This window comes from Puntigrus tetrazona, chromosome 1 (genome assembly GCF_018831695.1).
Source record: "Puntigrus tetrazona isolate hp1 chromosome 1, ASM1883169v1, whole genome shotgun sequence".
NCBI classification, from domain to species: Eukaryota; Metazoa; Chordata; class Actinopteri; order Cypriniformes; family Cyprinidae; genus Puntigrus; species Puntigrus tetrazona.
In genome coordinates this window covers 10,784,801-10,805,385 of record NC_056699.1, presented here as the reverse complement: position 1 = coordinate 10,805,385, position 20,585 = coordinate 10,784,801, and the positions used below count along the sequence as shown (strand labels likewise).

The window sequence follows — 20,585 nt, the reverse complement described above, 5'->3', positions numbered from 1 at the left end:
TATATATATATATTTATATACACATGCACGCACGCACCATGTATTGATTTGTGCTTTGTATCACACAAGATATTTCATACTCTTGTTTTTGCTCTCACAGCCTGATAATTTAGAGGAGAGAAGGCATGATGTCTCGATGAGTGCTACGACAGAGTCTCAGGGGTCATGTTCGGAGGAGGCAGGATTCAGATCACGACCTTTGATCCCTGAAATTTGCTTTGCGTACCAGGAGGGCCCATGTCCCTTGAACACACTGCTGGAGGAGGATGGATCCAGTCCTCTTGTGGCCTGTAATAGTTGCTGTGTTCAAGTTCATGCAAGTACGTTCCTGACATCATTCAACAAAAAACCTAACACATGAAAAATGCCTATATATAATGAATGAGTTTCGAATAACTGTTTTCTATTTGAATATATTTTCCAATTTAACTTGATGGCAAAACTGAATTTTCATCATTTAGCCTTTACTTCAAGTTTCAGTGTCAGAAATATATGATTATTTAGTGCTCAAGAATTTTGTTTTTTTTAATTATTTTAAATGTTTAACAATTATGCTTTTATGTAATATTTATGATTCTTTGATGAATACAACATTTAAAAAAATAGCATTTATTCAAAATACATTTTATTGCAAATGTATTAAAATCTTAACTGTAAATTTTGTTCAGTTTAATGTAGTCTTGTTGAATACAGGTATTAAAATGTAAAAGTTACTTTTAAAGTATTATTTTCATGTGTGAAAATCCTCCAAGATATTAATTGTTTATTTATTTATTTTTGCACATTTGATTTATTAAGTTAACATGCTGTTGCTAGTTTAAGTAACTGGCTTTTATATTGCCGTTGCACTAAAGCAGATTATTATAGTATTATTGGAAATCTCTTTTCCCCCTCAATTTTAAACTGATGTTAGATGTATAATGTGCAAGAAAGAAACATTTTATTACATTTTTGTGTCATGCGTTTCCCATTACATATTGTTCCATAATGGTTTGAAAATTTGGCTATTAATAAAATAAAAAGATTGCAAATAATTGCATGATTTCACACGTTTTATAAAGCATTCCTTGGTATATATATTCAAGAAGTGATTACCGTCGTAAGTAAACACACAAGCCTAATATTGTACAGAATGTAACAGTTTTTTTTTAAATTGGTCTGCAGGTTGCTACGGTGTTGCTGCTAATGATGTCAGCCCAGTGTGGACATGTGACAGATGTGTGAGCGGAGACCTGGCAGCTGTATGTAATAATTCAGATTGAATCACTATCATTTTTTGGTCTACTTACAATTTTGCTTGCCTTTTTCATTTATTTATTTATTTATTTATTTTTGAAATATGACTGTTTGTGTGTACCTGTTGTAAACCAGGGATGCTGTTTGTGTAACCTCAGGGGAGGTGCATTAAAGAGAACTTCAGATGACAGGTGATCTCCATTATTTAGATCCATTAATTCTATTATAGTATTGTATTAAATGCAAAAAAAAAAAAACAGAGCAGGAGACCCTGCATGCTTTTTACACATTCTCTGGTATTTCTAATAATAAGGAAATCAGAGTTCAGTCGGGCTGGGCTAGTGGTCTTAGATGTGGGGGAATCCATTGAGTGTCTCATGCATTATACATGCTATAGATGGGTCCATGTGATGTGTGCTGTGGGCCTCCCTGAGGTCAAGTTCATCGACGTGGTGAAGAGAGCTCCTATTGACATCAGTGCCATACCTGTACAGAGATATAAACTGGTAAGTTATAAACGTACACCTTTATAGACAGTGGAAATTTTAAAACGATTATAAAAGCCTCAACAGCCCATCAAAGTTAAGCAAATGAATGCTTTTCGACACACCAATGAAGTACTAAAACTAAAATGAATGTTGCCTACACTGCTGTTTCCATATTTAGACAAAGTATTGACATTACTGTTGTTATCTGGGTGCTCTGTCATTCTCTCTCTCTCTCTCTCTCTCTCTCTTTTTCTCTCTCTCTCTGTAGAAGTGTATATATTGCCGTAACAGGATAAAGAAGGTGTCCGGAGCATGTATTCAATGCTCATGTGGTCGTTGCCCAACCTCTTTCCATGTCACTTGTGCACACGCAGCTGGAGTACCCATGGAGCCTGATGATTGGCCGTATGTGGTTTTCATCACCTGTCACAGGCACCAGTCACGGAGCTCCAGTGCTGTGAGTACATTTTAATCGGTTGTTTTTAACCAGTTTACTAAAAACACAAACATATCAACATACCATATACATTGAATAGAATTTTTTTTTTTTTTTTTTTTAAGATTTATTTTTGGCATTTTTGCTTTTGTTATGTTAGGACAGATCAGAACTGACAGGAAGTGAAGTGCGAGAGAGATAGGGGGTGGGATCAGGAAAGGTCCTCAAGTCGGGATTTGAACTCGGGAATTCTAATTTGATCTGTAGAGCAACATCGCAGTATTTTGGCGCTTTTCCACAAGGTTATCTGACTGAATCGCCTCATACATTCACTTACTGATCTTGACATGCACTACATTCATTGGTCTATACAGAGTCCTGGTTTTGCCGCCCTTCCACTGCACACAACATTTAGATACGTCTTTAGCATTTCTTCCCCTAGTGGCACTTTCAAAAGTGGTAATGCAGCGAGTGTTACTTCGACATATTGACTATTGTAAAATGTATGATTTTAAAGAATATAATTAATTTATGAACGCATCGGAACAAAACAAATGACCCCCAAATTAAAAACATAGTAGGTCTTATGGGGTTATTCAATGTAAATGATGATTTTAATAATTATAAAATAATTATTTCTGTCATGATTATTATAAAGCACGATTTTTAAAAAGCAAATTCTTCATGCAGCTCCAACATTACTCTTCATTTAAAATGAATGACTTGCAGTCTGTTGCTTGTTTTTTGTTGGAGATAGTGGAAAGACGGCTTGAGATAAACATGTTTCTGTTTTATGGTGGTCTTGTGACTGACTTAACGTTATAGTTAGCATTTCACTTTAAAGACATAATATAAAAAAGTCAAACTAATCATACCACCTTTCAAAGGTTTGAGGTCAGTAAGACTCACCAAAGCAGCATTTATTTGTCATTTAAAAAAAAAATAAGTTATACTTCAAAATATTCTTGCAATTTAAATAATAGTTTTCTTTTTAATGAAATTCCTGTGATGACAAAGCTGAATTTTCACCACTTCTCTCTTCGGAGTCACAGTTCTTTCTAATATCTAATACTTGGTTTACTTTCTTAAAACAAATCTTACTGACCCCAAACTTTTTGAATGGTAGTCATTCAAGCACAACTACTTTGACTTTTTGAAGAGGCATATTCATGTTATTGTCTATATGAATTGCCTTGAATTTAAAAAAAAAAAAAACAGACGCAGAAAATATCACATTATTGGCCCATGATCAAGATTTTTTTTCTTCTCCCCCAGAAAGCGAAAGTTAGCAAAAGTGAATTAGAAGTTGGCCAGACGGTGATCTCCAAACACAAAAACCTTCGTTACTACAGCTCACGTGTTACCCAGGTCATGGCCCAAACATTCTATGAGGTTATGTTTGATGATGGCTCATTCAGCAATGATACATTCCCTGAAGACATTGTGGTGAGTGTTTCTAATGCTGCTAGCCGTTAGTTGTTCTAATGAATATCTTGTGGCATGTTTTCAGCAAGCTAAAGCATGAAAACAAACTTAAGCATACAAACTATACAGTACATGCTTACAAAGTTGACAGCCTCTTATTTTTCACAAATAGCGCAGGCCTAACATATTTTTTCATGCATTTGTACAGTCCATACAAAATAAGCACACAGTTTTGTTTGTTTGGCATCCTGACACGAGAGTGAAATCTGTTCTCTCTTTGCCCTGCAGAGCAGAGATTGTGCCCAGTTTGGGCCTCCTGAGGTGGGGGAGGCTGTTCAGGTGAAGTGGCCTGATGGACTTTTCTATGGAGCCAAGTACCTTGGCTCTAATACTTCATACATGTATCAGGTACACACACTTGCAGTCATATTCTCTCAGTTACTGCTGCTCTGCTGATACCTTAATAACTGTTCACGCTTGTCCTGTGTTCTTGTATGTAGGTGGAATTTGAAGATGGATCCCAAGTACTGGCGAAGAGAGAGGACATTTACACGCTGGATGAAGACCTTCCCAAAAAAGTCAAAGGTCGTTTGGTGAGTTCTCACTCACTGACCTTTTTTTTTGAAAGGCTAGTTCACAGAAAAATGTCCTCATTTTCTCAGTCTTATTCCCTTCCAAACAATTAAGAATTTAAAAAAAAATTCTCTGTATCAAACAACTCGTAACAAATGACAGCAGACCAGGAAGGTTTTAAAACAGAAATTCAAACCACGTTAATCATGGACGATGAATACTTGACCTTCTATGGATTTTGTTTGAATGTAATGTATATGTGTGCTTTGCAGTCCACGGCGTCCAGCATGCGTTTCCAGGATGCGTTCTTCACCACACAAGGTGAAAGGAAACGGCGACGCACACCAAATTCTCGATTTCAGACGGATTATATCGCCCATATTAGCCCTCGAACCTTCACCAGGAACTCAGAAACACGCAGTAAAGCCAACTAATGGAGGAATGGAGAGCCCTTAAATGAAGAGGGGCTATTTTAAGAGGGTTTGAAGATTGTACATCAGTGAGATCATGACTTTTAAAAGTCTAAAAGACAGAAATACTGTGGTCTCATATGTCAGGGACAAGAATGTTTTTCTAAATTAGAAGTTTTTCCTGTTATATTTCAGAGGTTTTTGTAGCCTCAAATGGTATTCTGTAGCATTGTAATCTTGTAATTTCCTCCCCAACACTGCTGAGACTAAATTCACCTGCATGCTTGTTTTGTATATGATTTGTCTTGTGTCATGCACCATTCCTAATCACTGACACTATTAGCATTAAGCTTAAAATGGTGTATATGCCAAATAAAAAAATGGTTGCTACTGATGTCCAGCAAAGCACATGTCACATTTTACTTAAAATCTTGATCTCTTTATTTATTTGGGCTTTTATTCTTTCTTTTCTATGTGGTGCTTACAGCTGTTGAAAAAATTAAAGAAATGTTTGCTTTGTGATCTGTGCCTTGATCTCTGTTGATGAATACTATACAATTTCCTTTATATATATATATATATTTACTTTATATGTCACAATATCAATAGGACCCTTTTCCTTTTTTTCTAACTTCTGACTAGTTGGTTAAACAGGTGAGGCTTAAGACAGTTGTGGATGGCTAACCAATACCGTAGTTTATTCTTTTAAAGAATTTCTACTGACTAATCACTGCCTATATGGCCAGTGAATCTTTTGAGTCAGATCTTTCAAAATGATCTGAATGAACAGAACGCTGAAACGAACCATGTCTGCAATGGATTTAATTATATGGTAAAATGTTACCATAGCCAAATAGCAGAAATGTTATAAAAGTAAATTCAAATGTATACTTAGATGGTACTAAAGTAAATCTATCTATCTATCTAGAGATCGAGATGCATACATTATATATATATATATATATAATAAACACGATTATTTTAAATATGAGAAAATGCAAGCCTCATTTTCTTTTATTGGCGAGTGTTAGAGACCGTGTATTGATTTATCGCACTGAATTAGCTTATTTTTTTAAGGTTTTTAATTAACAAGAATCACTGAGTCGGTTCTTTGAAAGAACCTCTTTGCACTTAGGCTAGTGCTGTCATCTGAAGCGGAAGTGGTGGAAAGTACACTTCGTTGCTAAGTAACGATAAACAGCCTAGTAGAAGAGCTTAACCGCTACTCTTCTGTCCAATTTAGAAGACATAAAATCATAAACATGCCGTCGCTTTTCACGAATGCTCGGTAGCAGTTCATTCAGTTTGCACCTGACTAGCATGTGATACTCTGGAACTTGTAAACACATGTAAGTACTGCTGCTGTCTGTTGCAGGACAGTTAGTGTGTCTTTTAGTTGTCTAACGAATTGACTATTAAGCGTTTAATAAAACTTCAAGATGTACCTGTAATGTATAAAACGATATTAAGTACATTATTTTGGTCAGTGTTGCTCTATAATTTGGCACAAATTTTATGAGCAAAACAACTTCCCGCGGGTTGCTTAGCAACATTAGTCGTTTTATTGTACGTTACAGATGCAATGTAGAAGTTTATTACAGTTGTCACTAATGCTTTTCTTGACTGTATTTAGAGTTTTCTGTCCAGACATAACTGGAGAAAAGGAGAAAAAATTGAAACTTTATTGGGAAGAACAAAAACAGGAGGACGGTTTGGTCATGTACTCTTTTCAAAAAGAGTCATCCAGGAGACATGAAGGACCAGAGCAAGGTCCTGGCAAGTTATTTGGGACAACTATGTCTTTACCTGCGTCCAACAATGTACCTGGTTCTCTGGCACCTGTTGATGTGGAGCAGCTGAGAGCTAGACTTATCTCAGCAGTGCCCAGGCGTCCACAGCCGAACGCTGACGCTCTGGTGTTCCCTCACAGAACCAAAGCTCAGGAAAGAAAATGGGCTGCACAGAGACCAGCGCAAGTTGATATGTTGGTAGGAGCAATACCATTCCAGAACTCAACGTATAAATTTTGTGTTTGATAATTTGCTCGTTCATTTAGCTGTCAAACTTTTTTTGGTATATTAAATGCACACTAACTTGAATATACTGGCTAAAATGGGTAATGTTTTAATGTATCAATTAAAATTCATTTTTGGTAGTATAAAATTTGAAGCAGCTGCCCTGAAATCATTATGAATAAGAAAACTTCATCAAAATAATTATCTTTATAATTATATGAAAAAAAAAAATTAATTAGTTCCAGTTGTAAAATGTCATATGGTGCTAACCTCCCCCAAAAGCTTGATATTTAAAATATCTTTCTTTTTTTAATCAGTGTTGTATGTCATTATCACTCAAATATTAATAAACATTTTGTAAAATGTGGTATACACAAATAAATAAAATTCCCATAAGAACAAAAAAACTAAATTCTTGAAAACTGTAAATTTCTTTTTTTTTCTTTTCTTTTTATTGCAAACCAATTTTAAAAGTTGAGTGAATTCTATTATTGACTTTACGTGTTACATGTGAAAGGAACTAAGCAAAATCTTTCTTTTTTCATTTTTTAAACAAAATGTAAATTATGTATATAATTATGTATATAATGTATGTATATAATGTATATAATATTATGTATATATATAAAAATAACTGTCATACTCATTACTCTAGCCCGCTCTGAAGAGACGCAGTGAACCTATGAAACCAGAGAACACCCAGAGGATCAACTCGAGCCCAAAGATGTCTTTTCCCCCTAATGAGGTCCAATCCATTGACCCCTCCTCAGGGAGAGGACCCACTCCACTACAGCTTCCCAGAATTCCAGACCATGTCAAGGATAGACAGGTCTGGACACTCACATCATAGACAACAATGGTAGATGTGTCTTGTAACATTAGTGACAATTTTGTGAATTTTATGTGCTAATTTTTAGGTGCAGTTGATTCAGGGCTCGCTCAGGATCCCATCACCTCCTAAAAGAGCCAAGAGCTCATCTAGAAGTTATGCCACTGCAGTTTCACCTCTGAGCTACACCCCCTCTCCACCACCGTCTACTTCACTGCTGTTCAACTCAGTAGAGGAAGTAATTCGTGCCAAAATTCACTCCCCACCCAACATTGTCCAAACCATCCGGAATAACCCTCACTTGGGATTCCTCTATGTGACGTCTGCAGAACCTAAATCATCTATCAAATTTGATTCATACAATCTCAAGTAAGAACTGCGTTTTTTTCAGTGATGTAGAAATGTGTTTGCACGTAACTGTTTCAAAGTTTACGATCAGTAGGATTTAATAAATACATAAAGTAATACTTTATTAAGCAAGAATTTCAAATAAATGTCGTCCTTCTGAACTTTCCATTCATCAGACAATCCGGAAAAAACAAACAAACCAAATATTCAGTTTAAACTTTAGCAAAGGTTATTATTCAGCAGTTTTTCATTTGCATGTTCTGAATAATGTTTGGTGTCACATAATAGCGAGGACCTTGTTGCTTGAATTATGAAGTTATGATATATGCAAAACCACATGAACTGTGTGTTAAACAGACAATCATTCTTTTAACAGAATTGCAACATTTGACAATATCAACAAGTCGGACTACTATACAGTCAGCACTCATGCAGTTATGCACTACTATGGATCTGAGGTGGACTGTTTGCCCTTAGAACGCTGGGAGCAGGAATATCTATTTCACCGGAAGCTTTTACGCATCCCTGTGTTTGCCTTCTTCCGGAAGTGGAAGGCTTTCCGTGTATGGCGCACCAATGTGCGGTATAAGAAAATCAGCAAATGCAGATGGTCATTGCAAGAGAATCTCTTTATTCTCAATGAGGTTTGTCGGTGGTTATTGCATTTTTTTCATATGCTATATGGCGTTTAAAAAACATTTGTTCAAATGAAAATGACATGATTTGTCAACGAGAGCAACTAGAATTTTATATGCTGTAAATATTTACAATAAGGTCCTTGAAGAATACATCATCTGATCAGATGTTTGCTGAAAATGTTTCCGTCTGTATTTCAGTCTCTGCGACCAGCTCTGATTGACATCAAGGAGATGTGTTACCACATCAGTGACATGCCTTTGTGTCGAATCGAGAAAGACCATACATATACACTAAAAGAGTTTCAGAGCGCACAATACAAACAGCTGGAGGAGGTGAGAGATCTGTGTTTGAGTGTTCCTTTATGCAAAGAAAATATATTTACTTATGAAATAACGTAATTTAATTAATTTATTTAAAAAATGGTTAATGATCGGGTTGCACAATTTAGTATAACATTATATAATTTTTTCAGCATGTTTATGTAAAAATATGACATGCAGTCGTTTCAATAATGGTATAAACATCATTCAGTGTAAATTGTCATAATTGTAATTAATAATCGCAATTACAATTTTAAGAAAATAATCAACAATTATGATTTTAAAGTTTTAAGCCCTAAGCATTACTATATATTTAATAATATGTAAGGAATTACTGTTTCTCATGTATCAAAAAATATTTGACCGTACATTTATTTATATATTTTAATTTATGTTTTTTTTTGTATGTTAAAGTATGCAATTTTATAAAATATATTGAAATGTATTTGTAAGACAATATATTTGAATACACATAAACACATTTGTATGTATATATGCATATATGCACATATAAATATACGGCATATAACATATATATATATATATATACAATTTTAAATGTTTTCAGTAAATACTTTTTTCTTGAAGACACCATAGACAGTTTCATATATAAAATGTACTATGCACTATGTCTTCATTGCTATGTATTTTATATGTATCGGTATCAACATATTCACATATTACAGTATATTGAAAAATGTAAACATATAGGGAAACGTATTCCTTAATATATCGCATTATATTTTCCTGTGTATTCCCATATTTTTCCCTGTGAGGGTTATATTCTATATGCACTGCAATGTGAAGAGTCTTTTCTGTCCTTTTCATTTATAATTGTTTCTTTATAATTGCGTATCTGTGTTCTAGGTGTCCTGTCGTCTCGAGAAGTTCAGGGAGCTCGTAATGGAAGTGGCAAGAGGTGCCTGTCGAAATGCTTTGAAAGAGTCTGGACACACGCCTGACTATGGAGACTTGGATACTGGTGACACCTTTATTCAGAGACAAAAGCAAATATATTTCTAACAGCTGGCATGTTGTGAATTTCAACGTTTTTTTTCCCCCTCCTTTTTTTCATATGTACGCATTAGATGGTAATGAAGAGTTAGAATCACCTGCTTTTGGATTGCTCTTTGAGGATTCACCTCAGAAGATGAGTTATACACAGCAAGCAAACAAAAGCTATCACTGCAGGCGTCTTACTTGGTTAGTCACCATTACTTATACACCATATATTATTATGTGAAATTAATTTATACATGATAAAATATATTTATTGTAAGCATGATTACATTAGCCCATTATATTTAATAATGAACATGTGATATATGATAATCTAACGTCAGATAAATAACGTATAAAAGTCAGCTTTTGTTTAGAAGCATATGCATTAAACACTATTTTTGTTTAAATGCGTAAAACTCTCAAAAATGTAAGCTGAAATTTCATTCCAAACTCATTGATTTTTTTAATGTTTTTGTTGTGGAACACAAAAGGAGATAAAATAAAGAAAAAAATATATATTTATTTAGTTCTTTTGTGGTGACAGTCCAAGTTGCTGAATATTTTTTTGGTCTCCGTAGTTTCATCAGACTGGCTGATTATTTGATTGTGAACACTACACACATGCTTGTTGTTAACTCCATCAAAAAGCTACTCAGTGTGTTTCAAGAGCACATCACACACACCCCTTCACTCAGCCTCATTCAGAGCTGGGCAGGTGGTGAGACCCGCGCTGATCCTGACAGAAAGGTTAGTAAGCTTGTGTAGTCATGTGATGCAGGGTAATATTGTTGTATGTTTGTTTGTCTGTGATTCTTAGACTACAGTCACTTTTATTGTATTTTTAATTAAAACTAAGATATCAAACAGATAGTTAAAACTGGAACTTTTTTTTATAATACACTGTATTCATATTTTAAGTTTAGTCAACCTGAAATGTTAAGTTTTACTACTTGACAGCTTGGATATTCGGGATAAGTAAAGCTTAAAAAGGCAGCATGGGCACTTACTTTTTAAAGTTAAAAAAGCACAATCTAAAAATTATTGTATGTTCAGTTTATTTTTTGTCATTTTTCAAATGACATTTATTATTAGATTTTATTTCACCCTTGTTCCATCGCAAGACTTAAAATATGAGGATTCATCATACTAATATTAAGTATACTTTAATAATTTTAATAACGTTAAGAAGTAGTGAAATAAACAAAAACATGTTCATCATTTGGTAAAATGTATCACTTTATTACAGTAAATTAAATTAAGTTAATCACTTTTCTTCACTGGCTTCATTTCCATTGTGACCAACATGTTTGTAAATAAATTAGATTAATGATGTATCATGTTAGACAAGAGATATGGGAAATGCAAATATCAGAAATGTGAGAAAAAAACATTCAGATATTAGGTAAATGGCAAATACCACTTGCAAACAGAATAGTTTTATTATGCATGTTTTACAAGGTTTTTTTTTTATTGTTTTATTTTACTCAGTTTGTTTGCATTTTATTTAGTTGTTTAAAATTTTTTTATTTCCTCCACATGATATAATAATAACAAATAAGGTGTAGTAGTAGAGGTCAAGCAACTAACTAATATACTGAAACCTGTAAAACACAGACTACAGTTATGTTTAGGCGTAGGGGTCGGTTTAGGTAAAAATATCATGAACCCTAAATAAACAGTGGAAGTCTATGAGATACCCTCAGTATTACAGTTAAACAAACAAAAGTGTGTGTGTGTGTTACAGGTCACAGGAGAGCAAAATGTCAATACTTCCCACCAGCCAATGTTTATAACTGAGCTGATGCTGGACACACACTCCTTATCATACCAGCCCTCCAATGACGATTTCCAGGTTTGTGTTTCTGCACACTATATTTGCGTCTGCTGCTAAGCTTGTCTGCAGCATAACCAGTATGTGTGTATCTGCACAATGCATATATTTATGTGTGCCATTTGTGTGTATATCAGGAGTGTGTAGAAGAGATTACTGGGAGGTTTGAGAAGACTGTATTGTCTTTGGATACTCTGCTGCAAGACACCTACTTTGACGCTTTTACTCAGCCCATTATCAACAAAAAGGTTAAAAAATAGAATTGCTGCTTCAATACATATACTATAATTAGGCCATTGCTGATGTTTTTTGTTTTTTTATTAACATGTGTATGGATGGGTTTCAGGTTGAGGAGAAGACATGTGGGGATGGCCCTAGTCTTGAGGAAATCCTAGAAGATGATGCTTACCTGCAGGACATCATCCTAAATATTAAGGTTTTTATTTTATTCTAAAATGATAATGATATACATGCAGTTAAAAAGAAACTATTCTCATGCCCCACTTCTCTGCGTAATATCACTGTGCCTGCTGTGGCAATGGTACGGCAGCAGACTTCCTTAATTAATAAGCCGGAATGAGAGTATAGTCATAGCAACCTAGAAAATCGCAACTTTTTTATTTTCCACTGGTCTTACTACACGATATAACTACAGAAGAGTCAGGTTTTAAATAGGAACAACTCTTTGGTCATTTTTTAACGCGATGCTACTGGTCTAATTTAATGAGCTATGCTAAGCTATTCTAAAAGTGCTATCGCCAGACCGGGAGATTGGCTCAATGGATTAAAAAATGGTAAAACTCAATTTATTAACTCTGGGGTTGGAGAATGAGCCTATTTCCAAAAAAGTGGAGTGTTCCTTTAATTGTGTTTCAATCATGAAAACTCTCGAGTTCGTTAAGATAGTTGACAGTGATGTGCATAAATATTCATTTCTCAACTAGTTATAGCTTGTGTAAATAAGCCCAATTGGAATTTTTATTTTTAAGAAAAAAATGTTTTAAGCTTAACAAAAACATGCCACTTATTTTTGAAAATATGCTAAATTTCAAATTAGTTGAACAATTCAGCCTAACTCACTTTAAGCTGTATCTTTGCATATATCATTAAATCTGACTAGACTTGACTGTACAAAGACCTGGCTAGAATCTGCCTGTTCAAAGAAGATACAAAGAGCACATCAAATGTGGAAAAGAGAAAATCAACCATACTTGCTTGATAGAGAAGAACAAACCAAGAAAGCACAATTGAGCTTCCATGTTTACTGCAAGATTAATTATTTTTTTCTTTCGTATCTGTGTCTAATTCTGAAAATGTTTCATGATTCTTCCCCTGTCAGCAATCTATTCAGTTTGCATTCAATGCTGCTAATGTGTATGCTCATACATTTGAGCTGTTCAGACTGTTTTATAAAGAAAATGAAGACCTGGATCTGGAGGCTCTCAAAGAGCAAGACCATGGTACATCATCATCTTCATCATAATCATCATAATCTTTGTGAATCTAATAATCTATGTTTTCTCACACTTCTTGTGTTGTGCATGTGTCTGATGCAGAGGTTGCATTTTTTGGGAACAGTCTGGATAAATATCATCGAGAGCATAAAGAGGCTTTAGCCATCAAACAGAAAAGACCCTTGGGAATTCTGCTGGTGGATACTACACAACTGAAGCAGAAACTTATACCATCCCCTCTACGCTGCATAGAGGTTACAAATGGACAGAGAACACAAATACAAAATGATTTCTTTTGTAATGTTTGCATTCCCACTGTGTGGTAGATGGTAGGACACCATTTATTCCAACACAGCCTGCAATAAAGGACAGATACATCAGCTAACTCATTCTGAACTCTTTTTCAGGCCATTAATGACATCCTACCTCAGCTGGCAAAGAAAAAAATGGATGACATCATTGCAGAGGCTCAGGATGCCCAGTTCAAACTGGACTTTGTTCCAATGGTAACCAGCGAATATGTCAACTCCCTCAACTTCCTAGAGGAAATTCAGAAGAGGGTAAGAATCGCTACAGAACCATGAGCTATTTTTCATTAGGGGAGGCTGCTAAAATTATCAGAATCAGAATCAACTTTATTGCCAGGTATGTTTACACGTACAAGGATTACGTTTTAGTGACAGAAGCTCTACAGTGCAACAGGATAACGAGACAAGACAGATAATGAAAAGAATTCTATACAAATATACAAAATATAAAAATTATTATTTATAATTATTATTACTAATTTTAATCAGTACATCATAACGAAAACAATACCGTAAAATGAAAAGAAGCAGGTTTTTGCGGTTTTTGAGGTTTTTTTCTCGAGGCACTGCTACACCAATGTTTATATGGACTCAGAACGAGCCAAGTGGAATAGATTTGAGGAAGAAATTAATGTTTTAGCATTCATCATGTGGAATAGATTTAACTGACGGCATTCTGAAAAGGGTTGTTGGGTTGCTGAAAAGTGCTCAGACATATTCGCCGAATAAGAGCTGGTAAAAGTGGGTGGGTCCAATGTCATTGGTCTTTAAAAGTGGGTGGGTCCTGTCCAACCCACATACAATGGTTCCCATGCGCATGTTTTCATTTCATCTTTCAATCTTTTTATGTTAGATTGTTGTGCTGGAAAAGGAGACTGAGACTGTCTGTGACATGTACAAGCTGATCGAGTGTTACTCTGTCCCCACTCCTCCTGAGGATATTGCCGTCTTTGCCACATTGTCTCCTTGTATAACTGCCGTAAGGATCACCATTGACAAGGCAGTTGGAGAGCGGCACGCTTATGTGGACAAATTTTGCCAACACCTCCAGCAAGATATCAACCAACTAAACAAGAAAGTGCTAGAAGTGAAAGAGCAAGCAGAGGTAAAAGAAAGAAATCAGAATAATGTTGTGTTGTGGTGTTTTGTAGATTTTTATTTTATACTTTTATTCAGTAAGGATGCATTAAAGTCATCAGGTGTGAGAGTAAATATATACTTTTGTTACAAAATATTTATATTTTAAATAAATGCTGGTGAACTTTCTATTCATCAAAGTATAACAACTTTGTTTTGTGAGCACCAAATCAGCATATAACAGTACTTTAATTTTTTTGTACTTGTAGCTTTTTTTTGTAACTTGTCAAATGTGAATTTTTGCAAAATAACTCACAGTTTGCATTCGTGTCCTTTTGTTTTTGTCTCTTTAGAACAGTCAGCTCCTTGAAATTGATGCAGATCGCTCTAACATACGCCGACTGCTGGGAGATATTCAGATCTCTATTGATGAGCTGCAGACTCAAGTTTTCAAATACAAAACCTACCAGAAGAACTTTAAAGTCAGTGTGTTTATATGCCCACTAGAGGGTGCTTGTTCTTTATTTATTTTGAGGTTTTCACCTCGACTGGTCTGACTGGCCGTCATGAGTGCAACTTATTTGAACCTGTCTGTTTTTTTAGGTGGAGGTGACTAAATATGAAGCTTTAGAGAAACTGACCGCTGAAGTGAAACTGAAACAGTTGCTGTGGGACTCTCTGGAAGAATGGGAAAATCTAGAGAACAGCTGGTTGCAGGTCAGTTTTATCATTTTGAAGCATTTGATTTTTTTTCTTTTCACTTAAATACATTTAATGGAGAAACATTATAAGCTCTTGGTTTTAAATTGCAAAATTGAAGTGTAGTGTAATTTACGAGAACTGTGCGTTGGAAATAATTATTAAATTTAAATTTAAATTCTCTCAAAACGACATATTCTAGTAATGTCTGTGATGTCAGAATGGTGTAAATGCTCTGAAAACACACCAATTGGAAACCTTTTTTAAAAACGTTGAAATTAGCAAATCATATAATACAATTAAAGTGTTTGTATAATATGTTATTTTATTATTTTGCAGGGCTTGTTTTGTTTGTTTTATAGAGAGCTTGGTTAAACAGGCCAAAATTATTCTTTTTATTATACATATGTGTGATTGAAAATGTCAACCATTTATAAATCTACAATGTAGGCACTGGTTCGGGGTTCACAAAGTTTATTGCCACCCTAGCGGCAAACCAGTGAAAACTTTGGCTGTTTGATACAAAACAAATGATTCACAAAGGCTTTGAACCCTGTTTGAAAGTGCCTATCACTACAATTCGGTGCTTATTCATGAATCAAATTTTAAACTGTATAATATATTTCTTAAGGGTGATTGCAACCACTTAAAAATCTCCAATCCCAAAGGTTAAAGTCCAGTTCCAACGTACTGAGGAGCAGGGATACGGCAACTTAAGTGTTACTAAGATAAAATCTTATGTTTTTCTTAATTTCAGCCTTAAATTAGGCACTTTATGCTACATAGCTTCAGGTGAAATGTCCTCGCGAAGGGTGTGCTGGAAGCTATTTTGAATGAAAGTGCCTTTTAAATGTCAAATGGTCAATTATCTCTTTGATGCAGAATAAGTTTGATGAGCTGGACCCAGAATTGCTGAGCAGGCAGGTGAACAAGTTTGCCAAATATGTCAGCCAGCTGGAGAAAGGACTGCCAAAGAACAGTGTGTTGCCCTGCCTCAAAGAGAATGTGGAGAGCATGCGAGAAAAGGTGGGAGATTTCTCTTCAGCAGTTTCCTTGTTTGAAATCAAAAGCCGTATTTTGCATTTGGACTGTGGAAAAATGTCTAAACCCCATGACAAAGTGTATTATTAGGAGTACACTACCATTTAAAAGTTCAGTTAACTTATTTACTACATTTTAAATTGTCATTTATTTCTGAAATTGCAAAGCCAAATATTCAGCAGCCATGAATCTTCAGTATCCCATAAACCTTCAGAAATCTTTCCAGTTTGGAACATTTCTTATTATTATCTGTAATTATATTATAAAATGGGTGATTAGTGGAAAGTTTAAAAGAAAATCATTTATTTTAAATAGAGAACGATCTGTAATGTTATAGATGTCTTTAATGTCATTTTGATGATTGCGCCTGTATATTTAATATTATGTGTTTGTGTAGCTGCCGGTCATCACAGACCTGCGTAACCCATGTCTGAAAGCTCGTCACTGGGAGATGCTGGAGGACATTGTGGATTCTAGCCTACTAGAAGAGCCACTGACTCTCGCTTACCTGCAAGAACTCAACATCTTCCACTTTGGACCACAAATACAGGAGGTGAGAGAAACACAGAGGCTCTCAATAGCCACTGATGTGCTTACCCAGACAGTATTTCTGGACATCATAGACACATTTTTAGCCTGCTGTCGGGGTAGGCAGTTCACCAGGTTTTGAGGTGCTGTTTGTCAGGAAGGAGTCAGTGTATAGGTGCTGGGAATTCTTCTTTTAACTCTATGAATCCCCTTTCAGGTGTCAGCACAAGCCTCAGGAGAAGCATCTCTGGAGAACATTCTGAGAAAGGTGACATCTATGTGTAGCATTTATGTTTAGTAAAAAACATTCTATGCATGTTTTTATACTCAACTTTACACACTCATACTATTGATAGATTGAAGAATCTTGGAAGACGACAGAGTTTGTGGTTCTGCCCCATCGTGACTCCAAGGATGTGTTTATCCTTGGGGGAACTGATGACATTCAGGTAAGAGTGTGTCAGAACCTTTGCTCATGATATTGGAGAGTCTCAGATTATTAAACTGTAAGATTCATACATAATAATTATTATATTTCAGGTCTAACCTTGCCTAGGGGTGTGTGATAACACGATTAAAATGTCTTCACAATCTGCTTTTGATAAAATATGTTAGTATCATGCTATAGCACATATTTTTTCAATTGCAGTTCTCTTGCCTCCATCTCAATATACTGTAAATGTCAATTCACACCGCACAGACAAATGGCAACGAACATGTCTGAGTTTGTTGTACTGATTAAGCAAAGAAGCTCATTTGATTTAAAACTTGCGAGTTATTTTTTATTTAATGTTAATAGCAGTTAAAAATGACTTGCTCTTGACTAAAGAACTTTAATACAGTTGCTTTAATAAGAATCAGAGTATAATTTATATTAATAAGTAATAATAAGTGCTTTATTTTATATTGGTATGTAATTTTTTTTATTTTGTATTTGTTTTGTTTGCATAATATGTGTATTTGTAATATGTATCTATTTTAATAATAAGATTAAATAATAACAGCGATTTTTATCTTCACATTCCACTTCGGCTTGAACGTCTTTGCGTTTCTTTATTTTTGATATTATTATTATTACCTTAGCTGCTTTTCCACAGAAATGACCTGGAACTATTTGTCCCAAGAACTTTTTTCCTCCAGACCTGCTGCTGTTTGCGTTTCCTTTGTGGTCTAAAATACCAAGAAGATTAGGTCAATTTTCTGGTGATGTAGGTCTGTGTGCGTTTCTCAATAAGCAAATTTCGGACATGCATCCTTGGCATTTCAGATTTTGCAAATACAACTCAAGAGTGGGAACCCTAAGTCCCTAGTTCCTGGCTAAATTCATGCAGTGGAAACTTTGTTTTTAAAGTAGGGAAATCAGTTTGGCTGTACTCCTTAGACAACTTAGTAAAACCAGCATGGCAAAGAATTGTGCTTAAATTGTGAATTGGGATTTTTTTAATTGGGAAAAAAAAGTAAATATAAAAATATTTCTGCCATATCATTCACATGTACTTTGACTGAGTTTAATACAGAAGAGGTGTTTATTACAGAAGAGAAATTTATTATTGTGTTCTGTTTGTGTGAATGTAAAACCTCTAGGTGGTTCTTGATGACAGTATAGTTAATGTGGCCACAGTTGCATCGTCGCGTTACGCAGGACCCATCAAGGCCAGAGTGGAAAAATGGCAGAGACATCTTTCTCTCTTCAGCCAGACCTTGGTAATCACACCAGAGTGGCCATCACCTAAAACAAAACCAAAGCCAACTCGTTTTTGGCTTTAGTTTTTGGAATTTGTTTTGTTCTGTTTTGAGTGGTATTTATTTTAAACAAACCTCTTTTTATTCCTCCTACATCTTTCTCTGACTGTTTTCTGTTGTGTTCGTAGGATGAGTGGTTGGCATGTCAGAGAAGCTGGCTTTATCTTGAGAGTATTTTCAGTGCTCCTGACATCCAGAGGCAGTTACCAGCTGAGTCTAAGATGTTCCTTCAAGTGGACAAGTCCTGGAAAGAGATCATGAGGAAGGTCAACCGCCTGCCTAATGCCCTGCGTGCTGCCACACAAACAGGTCTGACAGGATGTAGCTCAGCAAACATCTCAGAACATAAGATGAACACATATACTTTACAAAAATAAAATTCTTTTTCAGTGTCAGAAAAGTGAAAAATGAAAGCTGTAGGTTAAATGCAACAATGAATGCAACAGCGCAAATTATAAACTACTTTTAAAGCGTTACCCTCTACTCTGTCTCCTCAGGGCTTCTGGATATTTTCCAAAATAATAACACACTCCTGGAGCGGATACAGAAATGCCTTGAGGCTTACCTGGAGTCCAAGAGAGTTATCTTCCCAAGGTGCCTACGCACACGCACATCCTCACAGCAGTTTCTCATCAGAATGCTGATTTCTCCTGATGCTGTGCCATGACTTAACTCACTTCTCTGGGTGGCTCAGGTTCTACTTCTTGTCTAATGATGAACTGTTGGAGATTTTGGCTCAGACGCGGAACCCTCAGGCTGTGCAGCCTCATCTGAGGAAGTGTTTTGATGCAATATCCCAGCTGGAGTTTGGCCTTCTTACTCCTGGAGAGGGAGAGACTGCTGAAAAAATACAGTACACAAATGACATCTTAGCCATGGTGTCACCTGAGAGAGAAAAGGTACATTTTTTTCTTTTCTTTTCTTTTCTTTTCTTTTCTTTTCTTTTCTTTTCTTTTCTTTTCTTTTCTTTTCTTTTAAGGCAAATTCAGTACATATAGGTTCAGTGTAGCTTTTGACTAATTAGTTTTCTTATTTTGTTTTTTAAAATAAAAAAAATATACAAGCAGCTCATTCATCACGTATTCAACCATTTTCATGGTCTGTGATTGTTTTGACCAATCCAATTCCTATTTGGAAAAGGATGGCATAAAAGAAAAAGACGGCACATTTTATGCATTTCGTTTTTTACATTTTATTATTCCTTAAAAATCAGTTCATGGCTTCAGTATTTTATTTGCGCATGTCGTGACACTGAACCACTTCGTCTTCTGAACAGCATTAATTCATAAAAATGTTTAAGTTAAGTGTAAGCCACCGCTTACAGTTACTGCTACACATAACATTATGAAGCAGTAATTAGTGCTGCTGCGACCTGCAAAGCTTTGCTATCAAAACAAAGTTTGGTCTATTGGTTTTTATTTTTATATGTAATAATTAGTAAGTGATGTTTCATGAATGTTCTATGAAAATAGGTCAGTAATTTTGAATAAAAGCGAAATGTTTGTGTATTTAACAGATATACATTAAGGCATTTTTTCTTTTCTCATTATTCCTTTCCAAATTGGAATGGTCAAAATGTACAGAAGTATTATAATTGATAAATGAGCAGTTTATTTTTCCATCTTGAAAACAAAAACTAGAAAATAAATAACACAAAAGTACATGGACCACATAGCCAGGATTTTAAATTAAAAGAGGTAAAAAAAATGTATGTGTGTTAATGTGTGTCTGTGCTGTAGGTGGCATTTGGGAAAGGCCTGAAAGCGCGTGGAAATGTGGAGGACTGGTTGGGGAAGGTGGAGGAGGCCATGTTTTCCTCACTTAGGAGGCTAAGTAAAGCTGCAATTGCTGACTACCAAAGCAAACCCAGAGTGGAGTGGGTTGTGGCTGGGCATCCCTCACAGGTTTGTGCTTGTCTAGGTCAGATTGTTTATGTGCATCTCTGAGTGTACAAGCAATTCTCACCTACGCTTTTTGGCAGGTGGTTTTGACCATTTCTCAGCTCATGTGGTGCAGGGACATGGACAACTGCCTGGAGGGAGATCATGACCATTATCAAGCGCTGCAAGAATTTGAGATCACCAACTTTGAGGTGACAACATATAGCTTTCATAGATCAAATGATGTATCTTCATGTAGATTTGTTTATTTTCGTGCAAGTCCTTTACAATTTAGTATATATA

General features: G+C 35.3%; 2 protein-coding genes across 2 annotated transcripts in view; both read left to right on the top strand.

The window, feature by feature from the left end:
* Window positions 1-5,090, top strand: part of LOC122347847 (lysine-specific demethylase 4C-like) — a 5,836-nt gene extending 746 nt beyond the window's left edge. The window contains exons 3-11 of the mRNA XM_043243104.1: window positions 101-320; window positions 1,165-1,241; window positions 1,372-1,427; window positions 1,634-1,742; window positions 1,993-2,181; window positions 3,436-3,606; window positions 3,874-3,993; window positions 4,086-4,178; window positions 4,431-5,090. Of these exons, the coding sequence (XP_043099039.1) occupies window positions 101-320; window positions 1,165-1,241; window positions 1,372-1,427; window positions 1,634-1,742; window positions 1,993-2,181; window positions 3,436-3,606; window positions 3,874-3,993; window positions 4,086-4,178; window positions 4,431-4,592 (1,197 nt within the window). The 3' untranslated portion in view covers window positions 4,593-5,090. The remainder of the gene's footprint in view (window positions 1-100; window positions 321-1,164; window positions 1,242-1,371; window positions 1,428-1,633; window positions 1,743-1,992; window positions 2,182-3,435; window positions 3,607-3,873; window positions 3,994-4,085; window positions 4,179-4,430) is intronic.
* Window positions 5,091-5,776: 686 nt separating this feature from the next.
* Window positions 5,777-20,585, top strand: part of LOC122347930 (dynein axonemal heavy chain 6-like) — a 64,640-nt gene continuing 49,831 nt past the window's right edge. The window contains exons 1-28 of the mRNA XM_043243179.1: window positions 5,777-5,917; window positions 6,202-6,556; window positions 7,239-7,412; window positions 7,501-7,781; window positions 8,137-8,404; window positions 8,597-8,731; window positions 9,587-9,701; window positions 9,808-9,922; window positions 10,300-10,468; window positions 11,466-11,573; window positions 11,690-11,800; window positions 11,899-11,988; window positions 12,892-13,012; window positions 13,109-13,260; window positions 13,414-13,566; window positions 14,168-14,419; window positions 14,745-14,873; window positions 14,995-15,108; window positions 15,973-16,116; window positions 16,529-16,684; window positions 16,877-16,927; window positions 17,016-17,108; window positions 18,244-18,363; window positions 18,531-18,711; window positions 18,900-18,996; window positions 19,097-19,301; window positions 20,142-20,306; window positions 20,384-20,494. Coding sequence (XP_043099114.1) covers window positions 6,287-6,556; window positions 7,239-7,412; window positions 7,501-7,781; window positions 8,137-8,404; window positions 8,597-8,731; window positions 9,587-9,701; window positions 9,808-9,922; window positions 10,300-10,468; window positions 11,466-11,573; window positions 11,690-11,800; window positions 11,899-11,988; window positions 12,892-13,012; window positions 13,109-13,260; window positions 13,414-13,566; window positions 14,168-14,419; window positions 14,745-14,873; window positions 14,995-15,108; window positions 15,973-16,116; window positions 16,529-16,684; window positions 16,877-16,927; window positions 17,016-17,108; window positions 18,244-18,363; window positions 18,531-18,711; window positions 18,900-18,996; window positions 19,097-19,301; window positions 20,142-20,306; window positions 20,384-20,494 — 4,080 coding nt within the window. The 5' untranslated portion in view covers window positions 5,777-5,917; window positions 6,202-6,286. The remainder of the gene's footprint in view (window positions 5,918-6,201; window positions 6,557-7,238; window positions 7,413-7,500; window positions 7,782-8,136; window positions 8,405-8,596; window positions 8,732-9,586; window positions 9,702-9,807; window positions 9,923-10,299; window positions 10,469-11,465; window positions 11,574-11,689; window positions 11,801-11,898; window positions 11,989-12,891; window positions 13,013-13,108; window positions 13,261-13,413; window positions 13,567-14,167; window positions 14,420-14,744; window positions 14,874-14,994; window positions 15,109-15,972; window positions 16,117-16,528; window positions 16,685-16,876; window positions 16,928-17,015; window positions 17,109-18,243; window positions 18,364-18,530; window positions 18,712-18,899; window positions 18,997-19,096; window positions 19,302-20,141; window positions 20,307-20,383; window positions 20,495-20,585) is intronic.